This window comes from Eleginops maclovinus, chromosome 4, assembly GCF_036324505.1.
Source record: "Eleginops maclovinus isolate JMC-PN-2008 ecotype Puerto Natales chromosome 4, JC_Emac_rtc_rv5, whole genome shotgun sequence".
NCBI lineage: Eukaryota > Metazoa > Chordata > Actinopteri > Perciformes > Eleginopidae > Eleginops > Eleginops maclovinus.
Window position 1 is genome coordinate 32,732,207 of NC_086352.1, and position 27,151 is coordinate 32,759,357.

The window sequence follows — 27,151 nt, forward strand, 5'->3', positions numbered from 1 at the left end:
CTGCAGAACAACACACACACACACACACACACACACACACACACACACACACACACACACACACACACACACACACACATACACACACACACACACACACACACACACACACACACACACACACACACACACACACACACACACACACACATAGAGAAACGACAGGCGGGATTGAATGAAAGATGACCTAATGGGTTCTTTAATCAGACACATGTGTGCCGTTACATGGAAAAACACACCTACTCAAATGTATAGGGATGACACACCCACACACACACACACACACACACACACACACACACACACACACACACACACACACACACACACACACACACACACACACACACAATCAGTCAGGCATGCACACACACTCTTACAAACATACAGGACCCCTAAAATGTACACACAAAACACACACTCATCCTGATTGTTCATGCTATATCCAGCTATCCGAAACATCCTTGTGTGTGTGTGTGTGTGTGTGTGTGTGTGTGTGTGTGTGTGTGTGTGTGTGTGTGTGTGTGTGTGTGTGTGTGTGTGTGTGTGTGTGTGTGTGGATATAAAACAGTCAAACAGTTACTTTCCCCGGATGTGAGTTTTATTGGGACCAGATTTCATGGCACGAGCCCCCCCCCCGCCAACATCTGGTGCGGTGCAGCTGATCCGTTTAAAAATTAGTAAGGCGCTGACCTGGGCAGCCTCCCTGCGGCACGGCAGCCTGCGGGGGCCGACGTTAACACAGATTCCGTCAGAGCTCTGGAAAGCAGAGTCGGATTTAAGTGGGGAGTTTGTGATAGGGGGACTTTGATTTTTAATACTGAACTTTTGCACATTTTTGCACAACATTTACAGCACACTTCTTCCATCTTTTATTCAGATATATTTTATGGATTTTTAACATATTTCTTCACTTTAATAACCACAGGGGGAAATAGTTTTTTGTGAAAACAATTTCATATAAACATAAGAAGTAAAAATGAGAAAGAAAAATAATAATATATATAAATATAAGGAGTTAAGGTAACATGTCAAATAAGGGTACAAATTTAAAATAAAATACTAAAATATATTGTATAAACATAGGAAGTAAAAAATGTGAAATACGAATAAAATAAGACATATAAACATTATAAATTCAAGTAGATGCATTAAAGGTTAAATATAAGCAAGGTATGTGCCAGCACATTGATTCAGAGTTCCTGACGCTCCGAGGGAGGAGTTAAAAAGTCTGATGTCCATATGCAGGAATTGCTTTATTTATCCATTTATATGTTTATTAATTTATGTTTCTAGTATTTATACTTGGTCTCTTTTTTTTTCATACTCTTATGGTAGTGCCCTGCTATTCCTAATTTATGTTTCTTGAAACCCTAACCCTGATTTGCCCATTACAGAGCAATTTCTTGTAATTGTACTCCTAAATCAGGTTCTGATCTGATTCACACACATATGAACACACCCCTCTTACACACACAAGTATGTTTGTATCAGTATAATTCTGATGAGATTTCTTTACCTCAGGTTATTCATCTCCAACCCTGATCCACTATAAACTAAACGCTGCCTTGATCACTGATAAACCCATTTTAAGTTAATCCTAAAGGGATACATTTACAGTCATGAGTTTATAAAATACCTGAAATGTCTGATTATAACCCTAACAGAGTCTTCAACTACCATTTAGATGTTGTTAAAAGGTTCAAAGTTTGAGAAAAGTGGATGAGAGAGCTGTATTTTTTTAGCTGCAGGAGTACTGAACAAACAAGACACCGCAAAGATGGATACCTATCTGTGGCAGAATTTGTTAGAATTAGGAGGGAAATACGTAATATATATACAGAACTGCATATAGGAAGTTGAAAAACACTAACTAATCAAAAGTGACATATTTTAATAACAACAGAATATTGAATTCTGATCATAGAATGGACAGTCTTCAAACTTGTGTATTATACCAGTGTGTAGTGCTGACAGGGTTCCAGTGTGATGAGGCCTCACTGTGGTAGCTCCCAGGTACTACATGCACTCTCATATTCTGCACCATGAGATCATTGTTTTCTTTCTTTCTGTTACTAATACACACATAATTTCACTGAAGACAGACTCTGGGTGTAGTGTTCTATTCTCACAGTTATATTACTGTGTTCACAGTACCTGTTCCTCCACTGTACATTACATTGTCGCTGTGTACTTGCATTGAATTGTTGGACCATTGATACTGTATCTATTCTATTCATTCTGTCTCGTTTATCATTACTTAATGTTTGGGAATCATTCCATCATTTAAGTGTTGAGGTATTTATTATTTTGTTGTGTATTTTGCATCAACTTAAAGTCCGTTGCTGCCAATATACGCAGTAAACAATCTGATCCCTCATAAAGTAACTACATTAACTTAACACAAGGATTCACACAAAGTTGGTTAACATATTTCCTAATTTAAAAAATATATATACACAAATATAAATAGATACATTAAAGTTTTCTGCTACGGAGAACCCCACTGACACTGACTTTCATCCACCCCAAATTTCAAAATGTGTAAATCCTGCATATGTTGCACATTTCTTTGCCACATTACCTGTTTTAAATCTGCACAGCTCTCATCTTTAAATACAGGATATAGTATTTTTCATATGTAAATAATCTAAATGTGTTCTAATAGTCTTAAAATAGTTTTTTAACAGTCCTATTTTTATTTTATTTTGCTACATATTCTTCTCTGTATGCACCACATGTACGAAAGCAAATTCCTCGTATGTGTAAACCTATTTGGTAATTAAACCGATTCTGGTTCTGATTCTGAGTCTGATTAACTGGCCTTAGCTTCTTTTCATTTAATACCTAATAGTGTTCCCCTTGCAAAGCAAGTGAACCCTATCTGATTTTCTAACAGCTGTTTTTAGCAGAAACAATAATTATTATTTTTCTTTTTAGATTATATTCAAGCAATAGATTTAAAAAGACAAGGGGCTGATAATTTGTAAGTGGGATGAATCAAAGGAAAAAATTGTGATGGGGGACGGAGATGATTCTAGGTGAATAATACGCACTGCACGTCAAAACTCTCCCCCATTTGCATGGGACGCCTTAAGCATCATCATGTGTTTGCCATCACCCGACATTGTTTCGCTTCAGCTACTCATGAAAAACTTTGGGCGTTGCCGATAGCAATTTAGTTGTGCGTATTTGGCGTCATGATCACAATCCGTGGAGCTTCACCATCTAATTGAGAGATAATAAATTGGAAGGGGTGGACTCTCCAAAAGCCCACTTTTGATAACACAAAGAAGAAATTAAAATCATGAAACAGGCCGTCGCTCCGTGAGAATCCATTGTTTTTTTTTAGTTTGAATACATTTTATTTTTACTATAAGTACAGTTCAGTAGTTACAAAACAAAGCATCTGCCATGAGGGTACAGTGAAACATAAAGAGTGTTCAGCTCACAAGACAGGTTTTGTACATAATATGTGGAGTGGAATGCTCATTATAGCTGGTTCAGAGTAGGAGAGAGCCCACGTGAGACCCCTGCCATTAATCTCTCATCTTTGCACCCCCGGAAAACAAGAGATAGGGGTCAGAGGTCAAAGCCACTGGTTGGTGCTTCCAGCAGGACTCGTCTGATTGGTTCACTCCGACCCCACTTCCTGAATTCCTCCCTTCAAACACCCTGTAATATTTCCCATTACTTCTCATATGTCTCACTCGTATTATTTTAGTTTTCAAATCCCCTCTTTTCCTGGCATATTGGAATTGAACGAATGGTTAATTGTAGTCTACATAAATCAAATTGAAATGAAAAAACAACAAAAACAGAGGCTGTACTGCAGCAAAATGTCCTCAAAGTTGGAATATGAGCATTGGAAATCACGCAGTGTTAAAGCAGTAAACGCTGCATGTGAAAAAGGAATTTGCATACAAAAGAAATCGGGGTAACAATTTGTTAAAGCCACATACAGTATAGAGGTTGCTCAAACTAAAATCATAAAGTATTATATTTGGACTGTACATACCGCATTAGAATTTTTCTCTGGGTTCACAAAAAATGACGTAAAAACATTTCACAATGCCAAGGGACACACAAACACACACCTTCAGTTTAGTTAGTTAGCTAGTTTTGTACTGTATAGGTTGGATTTATAATACTATCACAGTGCAAAATACTTCTGAGAACCGAAAAAAAATGAAAGAAATCAGGAAGGATTAAGTCCCTCTATGCATATGATGGATTCTGTATATATGGGGGGGGGGTGGGGGGTGGGGGCAAATATGTCTTGCAGCACAGGAGACGATTGTCATCTTTTTTTTCTTTTTTTGATCAGTAAATGGAGAAGGCATTAATGTACTGTACATATAAAAAAAATAAATCAAAATGAAATCAACCCTACGTTCTACGGTCTAGCACAGCTACATAGCTTTGTAGAAGCAATAACAGATGACTTGTATCTAAGGCTATACACAATATGTCTTTTTTTCCAGTTTTTTTTTGTTCTTTTTTGTAGTCTCATCTTAAAGTAAATACATCAAACCATTTTCAGTAGTCAGTAACACTGTGCAACAATGATCGGTGGCAGTATTTTAGAAACATCTGCAACACTAGAGTCCTTGAGGTTGACATGAGAGATGAAGAGAAAGGGCCGGAGGGCGATAAAGAAAGTGTTCCCCTTTTTTTTTTCATTTGAAGATCTATTTCTTTTTTATTCTTCTCAGTCAAACTCTAGAAGAGCGCCTACCTTTTGAGGACGTGGCCGTGTAAACTACTGTCTTTGCTTTATCCTTGTCACAAATGCTTTAAAACCTTTGTTTTTTTTTACTACTGTATATCTCTCTATTTACATTAAGCGTCTACGGGCGCTGTGATACAGAAAAAAGACAAAAAGGGAGGCATATAGCAGAGAGAAGGCCTGTACTGGCCTGGTTATGGAGGTGTGTGTGGGGGGAGAGGGGGATTATAGTATCATAAGTACATTTAGGGCAGTTTCATATTCTGTCTCCTTCACAATCAACATTAGCACCACCATCATCAAGAGTCAACTTCTTGCATTGTAGATTGTCATATGGTGCCCTGTCCGAGGTGACCACAATCAATGCATGGTTCACGGGACATAAATGGTCACTCAATGCCAGCTGAAAGGAGAGCAAGAAGGGGGCTGGTCTGACAGGAAGTGTGCTCAGTCTCCGTCAACAGCCCGGTAAAGTTTCTATTTTACAGTAGAATACATTCCAGGTACAATACAACGGTGGTCCGTGGACTCGTGAAATCTTCTTCATTCGACAGGAGTCTTTGAAAGCATTTGATCAAGCACTACACTTTAGTCATAATTTCAAACAAAAAACTTCTCTAGCTCAAGGAATGTATAAGAAATTGCGGTGCCAGTTACAGGAAGTGCTAATCAGACAGGTAGTTTCATCAAAAGAAAGAAAGAAAAAAACATTTTATAAGAGAGAAAGACAACAAAGACAAGGGGGCATTCAGACCACAGGAGACAAAACAGGAAAGCTGCCGTCACTTGGTTTAGTGTCCGAGCATCTCACAAATCCATCCCCAAAGGATAACTGTTCCTTCATATAGTTCTCGCCTTCTCTTGACTCTGACGGTAGTATGTGTTTTTTTTTTTCATCTTAAATAAAGTCTTTGTTATAGTGTACTCCTTCATTTATCCTTCATTCTCCTCACCACCATCGCCTTCATCATCATCATCCTCATCATCCTGCATTGCTCCGGTGCGGGGCCGTTAGTCTTTGTTTACAGCGTGGGCGTCCAGCCCCTCGGGGTCGCCTAGGTTATGGTTGTTAGGGTGGTTAAGGTCGTTGTTAAGATGGTTGGGGTCGTGGGTCAGCACGGGGTCGTGGGTCATTGGCTGGTCCTCCTCTCCTACCCAGAGATGCACTACAGCCAATAAGAGAACAAGAGGAAGATTAGCACCACGGACCCAACACACCGACCCCACCCAAAACACACACACACCTTTAGCATTGCATCAGTAGGGCCAAATGGATGGATATGATTCAGATTTGCACAATGGGAAATTGCCAATTTTGTCAAAATGTATCAAACTTTAAAGACTTTAAAGGGTCATTTCAACAAATTTACAAAGAAATAAAAAACATTACATTAATATCTAGTCATAACGACAGTTTTAGTTGATTTTTCCAGGTTCTTAGTCTTCACACAAATACAATCGAGGTGAATAGATGCTGGAAAATCCATTGCCTGACTGCACTGGAAACAGTTTTCAATGGGACAGTTTTCTTGTTCACTAGTAGTCCCAGATAAAAATAACCAGATACATGTCTATAGAATACCCAAAATTATACAGGGGAAGTGTTTTTTTGGAGGAAAAAAAAACATGTTTTTAGCGAACTGACCCTTTAAAATGTCTAAATTGAATCCAGATTATGCATTATATTAGTTGTTATTAAAGGTGTAATACAGCAAAACCAGCAACAGAAAAACCTCCAGCTCACAGTGCCACGTTTAAATCATTTGATCTGTTGTGCTGTAAAAGCGTGTATGCTGATGACACATGTTTCTATCTTAAGAACAGCAACACTTAAAAATGAAGTATATTCAGGTAAAACAATTACACTGATTGCATCTATGCATATCCAGTTTAATTCACATCTCTGAAACAATAAGCATTAACACAGAACTACTGAATTGGATAGCATTTTAGGGTTCTCCTGTTATACCTACTACAATCACAAACAATCACTGTGAGTAACTATGATAAAGGTAAGAGGCTGCTCCTTCCAAAAGCAAGGTTAGCAGATCTTGTCCTGCATAAATCTAGTGTTAGTGTAGTGTAAACTTACATTGATATTGTGATGGGATGCTAGTGAAATAATCATTTCCAAAATGATATGACACTAACACATTACGGTTACGACAACTGGAGTACTTTCCTACTTGTTACAATCAAGTTGCTTGGCTCAATAAGTGTGACAGGAAGTGTGACAGTGGGTGAGAATGAAGTGAGTAAATCTAATAAAAGTTTTTAAGACTCGGTGAGACAGTAAGAAATGCATAACTGTAATGAGGTCCCACCGCAGCGGCCACTAAATAATACAACTTGCCCCCACCCCCCCACCCCCCATGTCTTTTTCTACACTTTCATTCCCTCAGCAACTTCTTCGAAAATTATTTTGCAATAAAACACCAGCGAACACATTTGCATGTCATGTTCTTTTAAAGTGGCGTTATGAATCTGACAAAACCAAATTAAAACAAAGGTTTATTTGAGCTGTGCTTGCGCGAGGACGGAAATGGATATGAAAATGAAAGGAAGTGGCGCCGTAACAGAGAGAAAATAAAGAGCTAATAACATGATAAAACATCTCTTAGATTCAGCGCCGGGTAATAACTCTCGGGCTGTCGGAGCATGGAGCGAACAACCCCAACATCGCTGCAACCAACATTTACTCTTTACATTTACACTGTTTGTCTCATATGGGTTTCTGCTTTTAATGCTCTGCTTCAGATGCTTCCAATTACACTTAAGGATAATTACAAATGGCTGTATTTATTGAAATGATGTTTGTAGAGGTTTATATTGAAAACAAGACTAAAATAGAAAATTAAAAAACAAACCTAATCTTATATTTATGGTGGCCTAGATCAAACCAAGCACCATTAACATGACTAGCTGTGAGAGTACAACATGTACATTGGAGGTTTGTTTCTTTTATAGCCAAGTGGCACACATTAGAATTCCTAAGGTTATGATTTCATGACCAACTTTCACCACAAGATGGCAAGCTAAGGCAGTATATAAGACATCGAAGCCACAGCTGAGCATACCTCTGCATATACTCAGACATTTATTTCTCTATTGAGGGAGATGCACTTTCAAAATGTCTGTATTACACGTCATAATTTAAATAAAAGCAAATATGCTTGAACTCTCTAAGTGGAAAACTTGGAAGCAACAAGCCACTATTAAACCTCATTCATTTCTTCTTGTCATTAAGATTTACTCTGACATTTTTTTGTGTGTATAAAATCCACCATACCGAATAAACCCAAAATAAAGACCCTTGTTTTGAAGTTTCAAAAGTATATCGCTCGCCCCAAGGGCACTTCCTGCCTTTGACTTCCCTGTAAAGAAACTTCCTGTAACGAGCTCCAGATTAGGCCCCATATTTGATTTTCACTGTTCATTAACTAAGCCACCTGGAATGTTATTATTTAAGCACGGTGCTCCTTCTCCCCAAACAACTGCCACTGCGAAGGGGGAGAGATTTCCTGGCCAACTTTATAGATTTAGCATAACTTCCCCTCACAGTTTTTAATTTCCCATTCGGGCAGGCGGCAGATGCACCTCGCAGACACAGAAAACCTGCCTGGCATTCATTTATCACATGAATGCAAGTGTTATCTATGTGTTTACTTCAAATATGCTAAGCGTGCTACAGGCGCATATGGAATGGCAGTGTGATATTGACAAAAACATGTCAATTTGAATGATCTAACTATGATTTTCTCGTATTAAAAACAACATTAAATCTAAAGTGCATGCCATTTTGTGACAGAGTAAGTACGCCCTCTTGTGGTTGTTTGCGATACAGCAGTTTGAGACGGGCGCTTATTGGAGAGGATAGGACCTGGGAAAGGTAAACATATGGTGTGAGGACGCACAGCTCCAGGATCCATCCACTGTTAATACATGTGTCATGCTTAACAGAATGGATAAATGGGTAGGAGGATGGAACAATGGCATACCACTGCACTCTGAGCATGTGTCTTGGACTGCCTTGGGATACGGTGGACTATGTGTGTGTGTATGTCAGTGTGAGTGTGTGGTCTCGATGCATCACCTGACATTAATAGCAGTCTGTGAAAGCATCAGAGAGCAAGCACAAATGAAGTCAAGCTGGTATTTTGCAGTGGAATACTCTAGGATTCATGAAACTAGTGTGGCTTTGAAGACATTTTAAAGATATTATAGCAAATGCACTTGTTAGCTAACCCTAACCGGTGCTTCTGTCTCTTACTATCCAAGCCAATGAGTTTATGTTTTAAGTTGATCTATTATGATGATTACACAAAAGCTACTGGCCTGATTTAAAAAATAAATAAAACTTGGTTTAAAAGTTGCATAATGGTCCCAAATATCTTTGGAGTAGATCCGAATCAATGGTACACATACACATTTTATTTTTCACTTACGGAGCCGGCCTTGATCGCACTCCGAGTGCCCTTCTAGTTCTTTCTATTTTTGATGACCATGAGGGTTTAGCTAATATAGATTTTTGAAGGTCGATAGATATTTTAAAGTGGAACTACCCTGATCTGACATTTTGGGTTCAACTTCAGTTCAAGCTGTTGAAATGGCATTATAGGGTGTTAGAAATGGTCAGTTCACCCATATAACCTGTTCTTGGTTTAATTTCTCCAGTTAAAAAAAAATATTCTGAGATTCCTGAGATTTCTTCTTTCAAAAAATGAAATAAAAATAAAATCCCAGTCTGGGATAAATAAAGTATTTCTGATTCTGATTCTCACTTTAATCCAATATAATTGAGAAAAATGTAGGAATTGAGCCTTCTTTCAAAAACATATATATAAAAAAAGTACTGGCATTAAAATATACTTAACCCACCAAATATGCAATTGCTCATAATGGAATTTGCCATTTTAATAAAAACTCTTGCTTTAAATTTGACTATCTTTTTTGCAATTATTTGGTGTACATTTTTGCATTTGTTTAAAGTGGAGCTAATGCATAAAGTATATACAATCAGGGGGTTTCATCAAAAATAATACTTCAGATTTAGGTTCAAGTGTATAATGTTGTCAAGTAAATATTAACTGCATGTGTCAAATGCATGTATTTGAAAAGAATCAGAAAATAGCATAAAATAAAAATACTGTAAGTAGAAGTTACGAGCAAGTACGAAATCTTGACTAGAACTTTAAAAAAGGTACCAGCTTTCCCGCAAGACACTGTCAAGGTATCCTAAAGCAGGCCACTGGGCCCCCACTGGTGCTGTATAATAACCCACTTCTCCTTAAACTAGAATGCAGTGTGACGATTAAAGAGGATTTCATTGGAATCCTCCATTTCCGATGTCAGACATCTATCAAATGTAACTTGATACTGCATGGTTTATTGCTCTAATGTAAAAAGACAAGAGCCCACATGCATCACAGGTCGCCTGGTTTCTGTCATCCCCTCTACACATGGACTTCAGCAGTGAGTATGCAGAGCTGTGTGAACCCTGTGTGAGCCGCTGAAGGTGGCTGTGGCTCCTTTGTTCCCTCTCCCAGGCATCCGGGCCCTCCACTAGCAGAAAGTGTTGTTCTTGGCACAGCCCCGTCTCATTGTACAGCCCAGTATTTATAAATATGTAAATATGAGCGGCACCAGGCATAACACGGACCGCTTGTATACACCGAGGAGGAGCGGCGAAGAAGGAAGTGAGCTACCCCCCCAAGCACCACCACCCTCCCTCTGCACCCCCCCCCCCCCTCCCAAATTGTATTTTTAGATGGTTTTAATGAATACAGGATGTTTATAGTTATCATTCCCTGTGATTCGCACAAAAGACTAGAAAAATCCACATCCACCCCTCCCCTGCACCCAATCCCTCAAAGCACTACTAAAGAAGAAGAAGGGGTGAGAGTCACAAAAAAAAAGAAACAAATTTGTGGTGGAACGCAGCAGGATTGTTGTGCTCTCTGTCTGCCTTCCACTCAGATCCCTATTAGACAAACATAGTGTGGTGTTAAGGTGCAACAAAGAGTGACGAAGAACTGCAGGTGGAGAGTGAGCGGGAAAAACAGACGAGACGTGGCAAGGTTCCTCGTGAAGCAACTTCAAGGCGACGCGCAATTTCTGTGTTATTTCTGTTTTTTAAAAGTCTCGAAAATAATACAAAACCCGAATCAATACGTGCGAAGAGGTGGGTAAAGAAGGTTACCTGTTTTCTGTTGTCTGTGATAATGTTTTTTTTTTTGCGTGTGTCTTTTTATAAACTCGGTTTTGTTTTCCTGCAAACTCCCGGGGTCGAGTACGAGGTGATGCGTATGACAGGATGGAAGGATTCAGAGGAAATGTAAAAGAGAATGATTGCAGTCGGGGGGAACACAATGAAGTGAATGTTAGTGGCCTCTTTTCTATCTTTCGCTCTCTGTCTCCAAAACTATTTCTGAGGCTAAAAGATTGCCGGCTTGATAATACCTCCGCTGAGCAATTTAAGCCCAAACACTCTGATGCTACAATCTGTCTTCTCTGCCTGATAGCGCTTTTCTCCCCTCTCCTCTCCAAATTACTTTCTTTCATATCTAATTATATTTGCTAATGATCTTATAAGAGAATAATGGAATGTGCTTGATCTATTACCTTTTTTTTCAATACATAAATACAATGCGGGGGGAAATGACTATTGGAGACAGGAGGAAATGTTTTTTTTTAATGTTTTTGATGAGAGGGAAAATGAAGCTGGGAGCTGCAGGGTCATTAATGGGCGATGAACACAGAGGTCATCTCTCACATTCTCTTTGACATTTCTCTCATCTGACGTGCTGAAACAATCACAACCTCATCCGCACGCTTCAATCTGCCCCTTCGCTTCGCTGTTCCCCCGCTAATCTCCCAGATATCCACCTCCAGTCTCTTTGATCTTTTAATGGAAACATCGAACTTTGTTAGCTGCCAGATTCAGCCTCGCCTGTTTATGTTCTGCCTTTTTTTCGCATTTGGCCCTAAAACTTCCAAAGTTGAATCCTACCAGGAGGATACAATCAAGGAAGTATCACAGGATGTTGATCTAGGAGATAAACCATCAAAAAGACTGAAAATACTTGTATCAAATTCACGTTTTAGTGGCCTCGGTTTAAAAGGGCACCCTGCTTTTATTAAAATAAATCTAGAACCTGCTGTATACTGTCTTCTTGCGGCACTTTATCTACAAATCGGCCCCAAAACAACCCAGATTACGTCATAAGAGAAAATTTGACGGTTCAAAAATGAATGAGCCATCTTACTTTATTAACTGCGGTTATGAGTCAACAAGAACATAGAGGGGGTTCTTTGCTGCTCCACTTTCTGCCGTTTTAAGTAAATGCTATTAAGGTGCATCATGGGTTATGTAGGATTCAGTATTTTGAGAGCCTAATTGTAGATGTCTTCAGGATCCTTCATGTCCATGTTATTTAAATTGTTAATTAAATTAGCTGTGCAATGCATGCTGGTAAAGTTTTTTGCTTTTTCAAAATTATTTACTTTGTGCAAATGACTGACGTCCAGGACTATTTGCAGACTCACGATATTCATGAAAAAACTATTCCTAAACCAACAGTTGTCGATATACTGTAAAATGATGACAGATTGCATGGCTTAATTCTATCCAAAAAAGGGTTTAACTATTTTAGGATTATAACAAAAGAACATTTCCAAATGAGCTGTAAAGTTGGTTTTGTTTGACGGCTAGGGTTAGGGTCAGCCCATGAGTAAAATCGTTCCTGCGCATCCACAAACACCGCAATGACTAACATGTTTTATATCTTTGTCATTGATAATTTTTTTCAAATCAAGTACCCCTAAAGGAAAAGTCCATGGTGTTTGTGATCATGATCTCTGTATTGTGTGGTCTTGTCCGTTAGCCCTTATTTAGTAGTATTAGTATCTGTAAGTTGTGTTTAGGGTTTTGAGAAGGGACCAAGCTTCTGCTTCCGGGCTTAAAACACCAAGCTGCCAATATCTGCTGGTGTCCCTCCATGACTTTCTCTCTTTCTACTCAGATTTCCGGACAAGAAAAATAGTACTTCTAATTATCATCCCCCTTTTCAAATGATGGCCTTACACTCACAAAACCCATTGGCCTTTTAACTGAATAACTCTTCTCCCTTTCTGTTGCCAAACCCCTGTCCCGTCATGTCCCTCCCTCACTCCCTTCCTCTTAAGCCTCTTCTCCATCCTCCATTCTTCCCTTCTTTCTCTTCTCCCTTGTTATATTTCTTTTCCTCCACAGGCCGTAGGACAAGCCAAGCCATGACAGGCACTCTAAACCCCCTGCATTAATGGAAGGAAATGGCATTCGATCCCTGTTTGATCTCCTAATCATTTCTGCTGAAATGATAATTAGTGCCCTTCCAATCCTCCCACAGAGGAGGAGAAAGGCTTGGGTTGAGGGGGGGGGGGGGTAAATACATAAATAGAAAAAAAATCCTCTTGCTTTTTAGACCCGGAATGACATCTTTGTCACCAAGCCGGTCATGTTCATAACCAACAAGTGCTTTCCTTTCCATGCAAATTTCCCATCCTTTTCCTCAGAGAAGGGGATACACACACAAACACACACACGCACACACACACACACACACACACACACACACACACACACACACACACACACACACACACACACACACACAGACACAGTGCCTGGCGACGGCTGTCTGTGATTCTTTTCAGCTGACATAATCCTGATTGATTCGTTCAGCAGATAAAAACTGGGTCCACTTCTGCCCTTTTACTGGGGGGGCTGGAACATAATACAGCCCTTTATTCGGCAACAATGTAACATAATGGCGTTGGAATGTGCAGGGGGAAAAAAGGCCACGTCTTAAATGCTTGTGACACACTGTGCTTTGAAAAGGGCTGTAGTGTAATGTAAAAGAGAGAAAGAGGGAAAGAAATCATTAAAGTGCCATATTACCCATATGCCCCGGTTCTATCACAGTCAACTGAAGGCTGGTATTCTGGAGAACTTTTTTCTTTATCTTTGGTTATTTTCTGTCTCTTTATAACTCAGTGATGTCTTTGTGTTCTCACTAGGAAATCAAGGATTTATGCTCTACAGTTTCAATGCTGTTCATATTTTTCTGAAAAATACGCTTTTGTTCAGGTGAGGTCATCTCGTCCATGAGCTCACTTCCTCCTATATTTTCTGACATACGGACAAAAGCTAAAGTCCAGGACAGTGGATGTTTGTGTTGGTGCCTTTAACTGTAATATAATCTGCCTTAACAGCAAAGATAGCTCCAACTTCCTTTTAAATCTCACTTTACAGACTTTCTTTATGGGATTCCCTCTCATTGAATTCAATTAAATGTAACCTTACAGGACCTCTTTCTGTGCTTACTGCGATTTGAATTTCAAATCTTAAGTCTCTATGGTGTATACTATCTAAAAACAGATTGACCATAGCTCATATAAGGGATTTCAAAGGTCTTTTATTTTGATCCTATACATCAGAAAGTACTGAGTGGCTGGAATGAGTCTTTGATTATGGACAGTTTTTAATTTAATTACATTTTTTATAAATAACAACAATTATTTTCGACTGCTACTATTATTACAAAAAAACGCAGGATTGTACATTGGGTATTAAATCAATATGTAGTATGTCGAGACCATTTAATATTTACACAAACACACACTCATTTCCATTTCGCAGACTTCTTGTTGATTTTGAAATGTCTAGGATTTAATACAACAATAACCTTTTTTTTTGACAAGTTATAGATAATTTTTACTCGAATATAAATATGTAAACCTGCAGGATTATCCATTGGGTAATAAATCACTATGTGGTACCAATGTCTAGACCTTCTTTTCTTTATCCGCCTTTGCGAACTTCTCGACTGATAGGGTTAAGGTTTGGTTTTGACGTTAAAACCTTAACATTTTCTGATTTAATACAAAAATAAAGCTTTTTTTTTCAAGTCAATGAAAAGTTTTAGATAGCTTTTACCAGATATGGTATTGTTAAACTGCAGGATTGTATATTGGACAGCAAACCAATATGGTGTTCCAATGTCAGGACTTTCTTTTCTTAAGACTTATTTAGTCTTTCCTTGACTGGCCCTTGCGAACATCTCATTGGTTTTGTAGCGCAGCAAAAATAAACTACAAAACACAAGAGAGCAGACGGCCTTCCTGCAAGTCAATTGTATTAATTGTAGGCGCTAATCTGCGAGCCACGGCCCTCCCAGAAGCGTGCAGTGTTATCCGCACCAGCACCGTGCTGGTGACATATCTGGTTACTAATTCGGTGTGGCATGAAGCCAGATGGGAGATGGGAAGGAAGAAGGAGTCTGTTAATCGGCCATTGAAATGTATCCCCAAACTCATTCATTTAACTGAGAGAGAAGAAGAAGAAGAAGAAGAAGAAGAAGAAGAAGAAGAAGAAGAAGAAGAAGAAGAAGAAGAAGAAGAAGAAGAAGAAGAAGAAGAAGAAGAAGAAGACAGACAAAGGAGTGTGATGACACAGTATGGATGATGTATGTACAGCAGATACAGAAGTAGGAGACGAAAGCAAATAGGGCGATATTATATAGGGCAATGTGCATATATAGGGCAGCGGTAAGTGTGTTGCCGTGCTAAAGTGTATGATAGTCACTCATAAAGGCAGACAGTGATCATAAATCCCAACCTGAAATAATGAAGCCAAAATATTAGGCCTTTCATCAAATGGGGATACTGGAGAGTCTTCCTAAAAGTTCACCAGTCACAGGCTTCAGTGGAAGGTCACATTTTAAAATGTAGCATTAGTGAAACGTCCAACAAGTTAGGAAACAATACAGAGAAGTATTTTACAGAGGGACGTTATGAAGATAGACAGGAGGAGGGTCAGCTATCAATATTTTTCATGTATAATAACAGAGAACCTGTTGTTGTTTTCCAGCATTCTCGTGGTGGTAGGGGACAGGTACCAGGTAAATAAGAGACGCAGTTCAGAATGGGAGAATGCAGAATTTCTCAAGGCCTTGCAATCATTTTCCCACATAATGTGTCTTTTTTTTTTTTTACATCTTAGCTCTTTTAAACCAATGTTTAGACTGAACTAATACATATTTAAGACCATCTAGTAGTTAGGGTTGGTTAAGTTTTTAGGGATTGTGGTTGGTGTAAGTTTGTTTTTGGCTCTAGCCCATTTGTTCAGAACTCAGTTACTTTTTGGATAAAATAATACTTACGTTTAAACCATACAACATTGTATTATATGTAAAATTAGCCACAATTGTACCTGCTGCTACATTAAAGAGAAAGGTAAATTAACCTATTACTGGTTGTAATCCAATAATATAATACAAAAATAGTGCATTTGGTACTTTTACTTACTAATATTTTGAATGCATGACTTTTATTTGTATCAGAGTTTTACACTGTGGTTTTACTACTGTAACCTAAGGAAATTAACTAAATTAAATAACCTGAAATGTATCAAAAGTTTGTATCTTAATACATTTCAATGTATTAAAAGTAAAAGTCACAACGCTTTTTGTTCTAGTTCAGAGTGTTCCCAAGTTAACTGTCGATCAAATGATTGCACATAATTGAATTTACTGCAAATTTATGTAAATGGCTTTGCCTCCAAATGCATGTCAAAATCTGGTTTAGGGATTTTATTCTACTTTATTTCATGATCACGCTGGGCTTATTTTCTAAATACAGTGTTTTTAAAACACATCCCCTCAGATTAATTATTGCCGGGGGACAGGTGATTTTCTAGCAGAGGGAAACTGGATAGTGTTTGAGGGGAGAGTCACTTTAATTCAACATTACGGTGAACTGAATACATAGCCGAAAGAAAGACTCATAAATCAATTATTCAATTCATGAAATAATCATTCCCACAACATTTATAGTAAAGAATGGCTTATAAGTACATCTTGCAATATTATGTATAACAAATAATTGTTCATTCGGGATGATTGGAATACATTTAAAATAAATAAATGTGTAAAACGAGAGACTCTACGGTTTGATGACCTAGAGTTGTCCTTCTCCTCTCATATGCTGACCCATATATTTCTTTCTCATTCCTTTTTGTTTCCCCCTGCTCATGCACATCTCCACTTCAGTGTGTTCATGGTTTAAAGAGCGAGAAAAGAGGCAGAGGCAGTGAGAAATGAAAAAAAGTGGAGCACCTGGCTTCTTTTTAACATGGTTTCTCAGGCTCTCAGCGGTCTCTGATGATTCAACAGTTGCTGCTACAAACATCTGCTGCCTGCTCTTAGCAGATCTCAATTAAGACTCACACAGCCGGGCACGCCATCCCTTATTTATGCTTCTTTTTCTCTTCTTCTTCTTCTCTTGAATCTTTTTTTTTCTTTTCCCCAACATGCCAAACGAGGGAAAGAGGCCAAAAGGTCTGCTTAAAGAGAACATTACGAGGTGGAAAGAGAGATGTTGAGAGGAGGTTGGAGGTGCTGGCAAGAGATTTGAAAAAACTTGGCAATCTCTCCAACGCTGGCAGCACTTTTAAGGAAATAAAACAACAAACGTCGACAAGCAGCAGCCTTAAGCCCTCCCTCGTTTGTCTCTTTCCCCTGTTTTTTTTTAGTTTTTTTTGAAAAGGCACCCAAAAGAAAGAGACGAAGAAGAAGGAGCAGGAGTGAGTGTTGATATGATTATGTAAATGTAAACAGGATTTCCTGCCGACTGGAAGCCGTTTTTCTCTCTGACCCGTTCTCCTTGCAAATCTTCCATTTAAGACGAATTCCCCCGGGGAGGCCGCTCCGCCGTTACTTAACGGGATAATTATGATATACTAAACCTTTCCAAGATCAGCCACCCCCCCCCCCCACACCCCTCCACTTCCTCCTCATCTTCTCCCCGATCCCGCGCTCTTTCTCCATTTCTCTTCTGAGTGTCTCACTCTGTCACATCCTTATGTCTGTCCTCTACAGTTACGCTGATGTGTCCCTGAGTTGTCCAAATAAAATAATAAACGTCCAATTGGTACGGGTTTAATAACTCCACTCTTTTTGGGGGTTTTAAGGCATCAACATTGAACTGGTACTGCAGTCATATTGGGGAACATTTGATCATTAAAGCAAAAAAGTGGAAAATCTGAAAGTCAGTCATGAGTCATTAACATTTATAATATATGTATATTCAAAGTTTCAAAGTAGTTTCTTATGCAATTATTACAATGGCTCAGATCATTTGTGATTGTTTTACCTTGAAATTAGAAAAAGAAAAACATTGCAAAAAAATCCATAAAAGAACAAAAACTATTCTGCTGATCATTGTGAAGATGACTCTTTCTGGAAACGTTCCTGTAGCTATGGTACATATTTAATTTTCTAAAATGTCAGTTCATTTTTTTTTAATAGGCCACAACCTTTCTCTGTTTAAAGTTCCTTTCAAGTGCATATTGACTAGGCTTTCCTGATCATTTCATATTACCAGAAACAATGCAAAATACACAATACACAAATTCACAATAGTGCATTCCTAATTAAATCTAACTTCATTTAACCACAAAAGGCCTCTTTGAGATTAAAATCTCATTTTATGGGCCTTTTGAAAAAGTTCCACTGGAAACAAAGTGGATCTTTCCTCCTTGTTATAGTAGATTGTTAGGTGTTATGTATTCCAATAGTAATTGCAAACTTATGTTATGCAGCCAAATGTTCAAAATGTATCACAGGGAAGACCAAAAATTGTACAAACATGTCCCAAATATCAAATATTCCAATGGAAGAGTGAATATAAAACTCATGCTTCGATGGTACTACAGGTGAAGGAAAATGGGATGTTTTATGGCAGTATATATTTTAATTTGAATACGTTAAGCCTGTTTCCATTCAGCTGTGAAAGTGTTTGAATCCTCTCACTTGGATCTAACACCATGACCTCACGATGGAAGAATTGAGCGCAATCCCATTATATTCCAGGTTCTCCTGTCCCACAGTGTGTGTGTAGTCGAGTGCAATCCATAATACTCCGCGCTTACCCTTTGATCCCTCTCTGGAACAAAGGAACACACACTTTTGATATCAAGACTTGGGGAAATGTGAGCAGAAATCATGCTGTTCCAAACATTTCATAATGCAGACGTAGGACCTAATTGCAATGCAGCGTGGTTGTTTGGTTCCTTATTTACTCCTGTAACTTTGTTACGGAGCCACACGTCAAACTATTTACGCGCTGGTGTAAGCACTTACGGCTAAGATTCTTTTCGCTTGACAACGGCAGTAAACAGACGAGCCGGAGATCAAAACTGCTCATCAGAGAGCGTGACAGATGACAGATATGGCAAAAAGATTTTTCCATGATCTTTTGCGCACATGGAGAAGGGGAGGGGGGGTGAAAAAGAAAGAAAAAGGAACAAAAAGTGAGGATAAATTTGAAAAAAAAAGGACATTAAAGAAAGGTTTCTTTACTTGCACAGAGCAAGAAATGGCAAAGACAGAAACTTCCCACTTTGGGTAAAGTGTCCGATCAATTATTCACTGCTACACAGTGTGCGTGGTTGGGCGATGCCGCCTGTAAAAGGTGGAGGCGGAACGTTATTTCAAAAATTATAGGACCAGGCGTCCGTCACAATCATTAGTTTGTGTGCTCAGTAAATTGGGAGCTCATAAATTACTCAGATGTGAACAAAGATCTCCGCTCTGACCTTGGGTACTGCAGACATGACAGATGATGTTAAAACTTTGTGAACATGTAGTAAAGGAAGATTTTTGGTACTGCAAACACAGATTTTTGGTACTGCAAAGCTTACTGGAAATACTCAGCTTTTCTAAAAAAACCATTGGGAGATCCATCCCCCAAAAAAACTATTTTTTCTTACACCAAAACAGTCAGATTTATTTCTACACAGCCAATTTGCATATCATATAATGTTTAGTTGTTTTGTTATGCCTTAACTATATTATTTTTTTCTTTTTAATGCTTCATTTTTATTTTATATGGGAATTATTTATCAGGTTTTACACATTGCTCTTCCATTGAAAGTAGTTAAGAATTGAATGGGAAAAAAAGCACTTTTATTTCAGTTTAATGGAAAAATAATCTCGGCAAATTGATGGAAGTGTGAGAGTAATCAAAGAAATGCTGTGGTCAGTAAAAAAATATATACAAAAAAAAAAGAAAAAATCAACTTTTCTTCAATAGTTTTATATTTTACAAAAATGTGCTACAAAAAAAAATGTTTAACAAAGAACAATGCAACTTCAGATTTTTATGCGTAACAAGCAAATAAGAGCCGTTCTCCGTCTCTGAACCTTGCTGCCTCCCTGCCCCCCCCCTCCCTGCCCTAACCATTGTTTCATTGCTGAAATCCATAACATTTCTTTTGTTCCCCTACTTTCTGTAAGCCTGCTCTCTTATTTTCCCAAGGCCGAGAAACTTCAGACATGAGAACCCCTGATATAAAACCAGCGAAATTTACCTGGGATTAGCAGCCATTGACAAATAACCTTGGTGATAGATGCACAGTAGATTTGGTTCAAAGCTCTCCCGGCAGCCTCAAAAGAGATTAGTTCACTTCTTATCAGGTCAGCCGCGTCGCCTGGGAAATGTGTTTAAAGTCACATTGATTTATTGAAAGATTCCCCAATAAGAAGATATCTCTCGACTTAAGGAGTGTGTGTGTTCCTGTGTGTGTTCCTGTGTGTGTCGTGTGAACGCAAATAAATTACACTGCCTGTTCGAGCTGTTAAGAAAAAAAAGGAAAAGGTCTGCATGAAAGACATTTGCAACACATGCGCTTCAAACTAAAAAAGCACTTCTGGATAACTAGTGTTGAATACTGCCACCGGAGAGAGATGTTCCCATTCTCTGTCTACCTGTCTCACCCGCTCTCTCACTCTCTCTCTCCATTTACCCCATGCTGATAGTGCTGCTGAAAACAGTGATTGTACAGTGGTGAGACACAGAGCGACGCTGACAGCGAGGTATAATAAGGCCTCTTTGTTCCCCAGAGAGAGAGAGGTAGAGAGACATGCAAAAAAGGGGGGTGGGGGGGCAGCTTTCATTTACACCATTACCTTCTTAAGCGTCATTATCAGGCCAAGGAGAAGACGACTGTGGGAAAGCGGTTGGGGCAGCCAATGAGGGGAAATGACAGATCTGACATGTCGCTCACCGGGTCCATCTGAGGGATGACATTCTCAATTCTTGCCTCTTACACACACACACACGACACACACACACACACACACACACACACACACACACACACACACAAACACACACACACACACACACACACACACACATACACACATACACACACACACACACACACACACACACACACACACACACACACACACACACACACACACACACACACACACACACTGACTTTTAAGTTTGTCTTGTAAACCGCATTCATTCATTCTGCCATTTGATGTTTCTCCATGGGTAAGCCTTAAGGACTGTGAACAACAAGGGAACTTGTTCATTGAGCCGTCATCCATTGAATTCTAGAGATTAGGGTTTTGGCAGACGCCATCTTGGTTATTTGAAAATAAAAGTGACACTAGAGGTTGGAGCTATGGCTCAACATGACGTGTTTACGAGAAGTGGAGGTAGTGACTGTGATGTCACCCATTGAAGCCTTGAGTTTGGGGTTTTGGCATTGGCCATCTTGGGTATTTTGGAACTAGAAGTTAAACAAGAGGTTGAAACTATCGCCGGACCAGACATTCTTAGGCAAATGAAATGATACAATTTACTTAGATTAACTGAAAAGGTGTTGAAGATAAAAACACCGACAGAATCCAAATGTTTAGCAAAAAAGGAGCAAGGGTAGCTTCCGCTTCAACGGTAGTGCTGGTCGGTTGGACAAACAGAAACCTTCCATACACACTTGACTTCTGATGAATAACTTTATGCCAATAGGCCCAGTGTGAGGAGTAGTGGAAGTACAAACACTTTTAACTTGTCATTCATTCAAAATAATTGGTTGTAGTCATTGTGACATCACCCATTCAAGCCTTGAATTTCGAGTTTCAGCATTCGCCATCTTGTTTTTTGGGGTCAAGAAGTGACACAAGAGTTTGGAGCTAACCCTGGACAAGACTTTCTCAGGCAAACAGAATGTTACGATTAACTTTCAAGAACTGAGAACGCGTGGAAAGATTTAAGAGAAAAACACAAACAATAAACAGATTTTCGGCAATAAAGTTACAACGGTACTTCAACAGGATTGCTGGTCGGATGGTCTAACCGAAACCCCATTCCCTATATGCCTTATCGCTGTTTGAAGGAAAAGTTCTTTAAATATTGGGATAACAGCATCCAGGATATATAAATAATTACTGCCACTTTTGCCTATATTATAAATATTATGAAAGCTTTTTCCCAGCTGGTCAGAAAACACATGTACATATAGCATACCCTGCTACTTCATTCCCAAATGTGTTGGATTGGCCCTTTGTCGAGGGTTTCTCTCAAGTTCCTGGAATATCATTTATTTACTGATCTCGCTTTGTGCATGTGGGCGTTGTGATGTTGAAACAGGAAAAGGACAAACACAAACGCTTGCCACAAAATTCGAAGCACCAGCAATGGTCATGAGCCACAAAAGATACTGTCCTATGGCGTACCTCTCTCCAGTTTATTTATCTTCTACCCTTTTCTCAAAAACCTCCCACCCACCATCTCTTCCCCCTGTCTGGCTTCCTCCACATACCTCCAACCCTCCTTTCTCTGTCTCTCTGTCAGTTTCCATGCTTCCTCCATGCCTTCGTCTATCTCTCCCGCTGTTTGCTTTTAACTCTTGAGGTCATCCGGGACCCCTGGGCAGCTATCCCAGAATGCTGAGCCGGCTAACGTCCTGCGGAGTTGCCTTCTGGACAGAGCGGACAACCGAGCCAGGACTCGATCGGCGCTCGTACCCAACCACGTATTCAGCCACTGCTAAACCCAAAAAGGAGAATGATCTTCAAAGGTTCCTTGGTTAGGACGATGGTTCTATATCGAATTGCAATAACTACAGCACACCTCTGATTGGTAAATGTACAAGGTGTAGCATTGTAACATCAATACATCATTATCACCTTCATTTGTAGACATTAGTGTAATTACCACAAACAAACAACCGACCACGAAGACTGGCAGCTACTACTGGCATCTATAACGTGTTTTACATTGTGTGCCAGACTGATTTATGGCACAAAAAGAGATTTATTTGAGAAAAAAGTAAATAAAAGAAAAGAGGAATGAGAAGAAGTATCCTTATTGTGTTGGAGGGCAAAAGGGTGTAGGGGTAGGTCAAATGGTGAAAGTAAAGAATACAAAATTGAAGTTTACATATCTGCAAGGCAACATTTTTGCACAGCATATACTTAATTTGGTATAAAGAAGTATATAATATTCCACTTGCTGCTACTTCCCTTCTTTTATGGCTGTTATAATGCTGCTACTTTTTTATTTTTGATGTGTACCAATTTTATTTGTATTTTATTATTGTGTGCTTTGCATCTTTATTTTATGTGTAAACTAAATGTATTTTGCCTTTCTATATACAGTATGTTGTTCCATTTGCTTTAACAATGTAAGTTTCCCTGCAGTGGGACAAATAAATGATTACATATTCTGATAAAATAAGTATAAAGAATCAGAAGATGGAAATGGTAAAATTGCCTTTTCACTTAAATAACTACCTTATTATCAGCTTGTATCTTTCATTTGCCACTCTATTGAAATGTTCTATCATCTTTAAATTGGAATGTATAAATGCAGAAACACCCAGCACCATCAAAGGTAAAAAATATTTAAAAGTACATTTCCTTCAGGATTGTACAGAAACGTTTGAGCATAGTGTCTACTGAGGGTAGATTCCTAATTGTGCATGAATATAATGACAAAAAAGCAACTTAGCAAAAATTGCTGTTTTTAAGAAAGTGATGTTATTTGCTTCTATAGTCATGACACATAATCTGTACGACTGTACATTTGTTTTTAAATCCCATTTTTACCAGTATTTTACGGCAAGTTAAACACATAAAGTCCAAAGCTAGGCAAGTTAAAGACTCAAATTACATGGCTACACAGTAAATGCATGTGTTTGAAAACCACAACACCAGAGAAGTTAACACAAGAGCCCATGTCTCTGTGTCGCCGCTCAAGTGGAAAGCTATAATTAGCGATGGAGTCATTGCTTGAGTAGTTTAACTATGCACAAAAACATGCAACAACAACACGGTGCCCCCATGCAGAGTGGAGGGGTAATAATAAGATGACAAGGAATCAGTCGTCAGACATCAATGTTCCAATGTCCCCCACACACACACACACACACACACACACACACACACACACACACACACACACACACACACAAACACACACACAAACACACACACACACACACACACACACACACACACACACACACACACACACACACACACACACACACACACACACACACACACACACACACACACACACACCATCCCTCCACTGCATCAACAATGCTCTCTTGTCCAAATGAAAGGCCATGTGCCTCCATGTTCACGTGTGTGCATGTATTCATCTATAAGTGTCCACCCTGTGCAGATAAACAGGCGAGCCGGTGATCAATACATAACAGAGGGAGTAAAAAACAATATCCCAGCATCAGGGCCAGTGTCTATAAAATGCCTGTGTTTATTCGATAGGAAAGGGGGAGGGAAACAGAGAGAGACGGGTGAGAGTGAGAGGCCGGGTCTGCTGAACTAAAGATGGATGAAGAAATCAATCTGTACGTCTCTGCATTCAAACAGATGAGACATGTATTGAGACTGATCTTTCTCAACACACGGACATGGAGACTTGTATATTTACGTGAACCGACAAACACAGCGGGTCATGGACTGCTTAAGTTTTGATCAAGCCAACAGACAGAAAATAAGATGTTTGGTGGATCAGGCCAAATATGAGCCAGTTTAAGTTCATCACAGATACACTATGGAAAATAATAAGTGTTATTGCCAAGGAGGTATTTACTGAGAGAGATAAAAAACAACAATACAAGTATTTAAAACATATTTTAACAAATAAATGCAATATAACTGTACTATGTACAATCAAGCTGTGATGATAAGTCAACTAAACAGTGCTTGATTGATGAAAAATAATCGCCAGGGTTTTCAATAAATTGTCAAATTAACATAGGTGTCATTTAAAGATAGAGATTTCTTGCTTTTCTCTGTTTTAGATCATGCTAATATGTAGTCTAATAGCAAATATGTTGTGGATTGTTTTGCACTGACAAACCCTAACCCTAACATTATCTAACCCTAGCCGTACATATGTTAGATTTGGTCGAGTGTGTCTCATAAATAAATAGGCTTTAATCAGAAAACAAAGCATGAGTTTTCAAATACCCATGGGTGATTTTAGCATATATGTAATTATAGTGTTGTATAATAAGTACATTTGAGTATGCTTCCACTTTTGTACACTTACATCAACATGCATGTATTTGAGACTGAGCGGACCTTGTGGCCTCTCTGCCTGTGTGTGAAACCCGCCGGTTATCGCAGAGGGACAGCAAAGAAGTCTGAAAACGGCCGATGAGAAACACAGCGAGGAGAGATGTGTGCAACGGGTCTGAGAACAAAGTGTCTGTGTGCCTCAAAGAGCGCCGGCCAGTCAAGAGCCGCATCAAACAAACGGAGCTTTTGGACACAATGATATCGACAGAATGTCAAGAACAACAGCGACTGACAGGGAGTGTCTGTCTCAGTGTGTGTGTGTGTGTGTGTGTGTGTGTGTGTGTGTGTGTGTGTGTGTGTGTGTGTGTGTGTGTGTGTGTGTGTGTGTGTGTGTGTGTGTGTGTGTGTGTGTGCACAGCTGGGTATGTGTGCAGCATGATTACACCGGTTCACCTCGGTGTGCTTACGCTTGCGTGTGTGTGTGCCTCGTGAAAAACAAAGGAATCCAAATACACACTTGCGCATAAGCATAAATATCACTGGCTGTCAGTCAACTTCAAACAATGCAGCTGTAATCTGTGATAACATAAATACAAGCAGCTGCGGGAAACTGGAGAAAAAAAACGGCACCGGGAAAAGAGCGAACCTGGACCTGTTCTGACCATTAAAGTCAACTTTACCGAGAGAAAGTTGACGGTTCAATTCCCAGCTCGGTAAACGCGTCTTTTTCCCCTGCCGGACATGTTAACTCTAAATCCCAGAGGTCCGTGTTTTGCCTCTTATCAATAATCCCACTTGTCATACCTCCCTGTCGACACAGAGCAGATCTACATGTAACCCCCCCCCCCCCCCCTCTCCCGTCCTTCCTCTCCCGCACACACTCGCTCTTTGATCTCTCCCCAGTGGATATATTCTATTTCCTATTTCCGTCATCACCTGGTTCTGATTTAGAGGTCAGGAGAGGGAGTGCTGGATGCAGTCGGGCTAAAAAGCTGTCACTCACACCGTCGGCTCTGCGGACAATATGCCTGTCTGCTGCTGAAGTTAGCTTCAAAACAGACACTTTTCACTCTTTCAGCCGATTCTACCACTGATATTCAATAGGCATAATAAAGTTTGGATTGTGCGACTAATTCTAAAACCATTTGTAATCCACAGGCCGCTAACATAATCTTACATTTGTGCTAAATCATATTTTACAGGTTTTTAATTGCTTTCATGGGTTATGTTTAGGTTTTTTTCATGTCGTTGGATACGTTCCTTGACCAAACATGTCATAAAGAAAGACAACTTGTAATAACTTGTAGTAAAGTTGGTTTTAAAGGTGTAACCCATAATTTGGTTGACATCTTACTGTCCAACTAGAAATTTGTACCGTATCTAATTAAGCTAGGGTTACAGAATGTTTGTCATGTCATTGTCACAAAAATAACATCGGTGGTTGCATCCTACGTGCTTCTCAAGAGCATTTAAGCATCACTTATTTCACTGAATTATGTGTGTGCTGCCATGAAAATGTATAAATGGTTTCAAAACTGAGTCCTGACCAAACTTTGACATATATCAGTATGTGATAGCCAACGAAGAGTTTAACTATATTCACACTTATTCGTTTTTGTGCATTTTAAAGGTTTAATTTAGTTTGAATGTGGACTATTCCATTAATGCCAAGGAGAAAAAAGTATAACTTATTGTCACACGATGTTATAAAGTTGGTTAAAACCAGATTTTGGGTAAAGATTTTACTAAATGCTTCACGATCAAAGGTTGCATAGAGGTTAAATGCCCTTTTTCTCAATACATGTCTAAAAGGAAAGATTAATTCACAAGTAATGCTGCGTGACACATTTCTCCAAAGAAGAGGAGCCACATTTTTTTTTGTGAAGCAGTTACAATGTCTCCTTGTGACCTCTAGATGGTGCTGATCTTCCGGACGTGTGAGTCGGGGATGTGTGTGGCTCTCCGCACATAGTGTGACAGACAGAGCAGTGTGTGCAAACAACCTGTGTGTTACTTTATTTCCAGCTCCAAG

General features: G+C 39.2%; 1 protein-coding gene across 1 annotated transcript in view; it reads right to left on the reverse strand.

Moving 5' to 3' along the window:
* Positions 1 to 4,667: 4,667 nt before the first annotated feature.
* znf536 (zinc finger protein 536) overlaps positions 4,668 to 27,151 on the reverse strand; it is a 206,290-nt gene continuing 183,806 nt past the window's right edge. The window contains 1 exon segment of the mRNA XM_063882540.1: positions 4,668 to 5,895. Coding sequence (XP_063738610.1) covers positions 5,741 to 5,895 — 155 coding nt within the window. The 3' untranslated portion in view covers positions 4,668 to 5,740.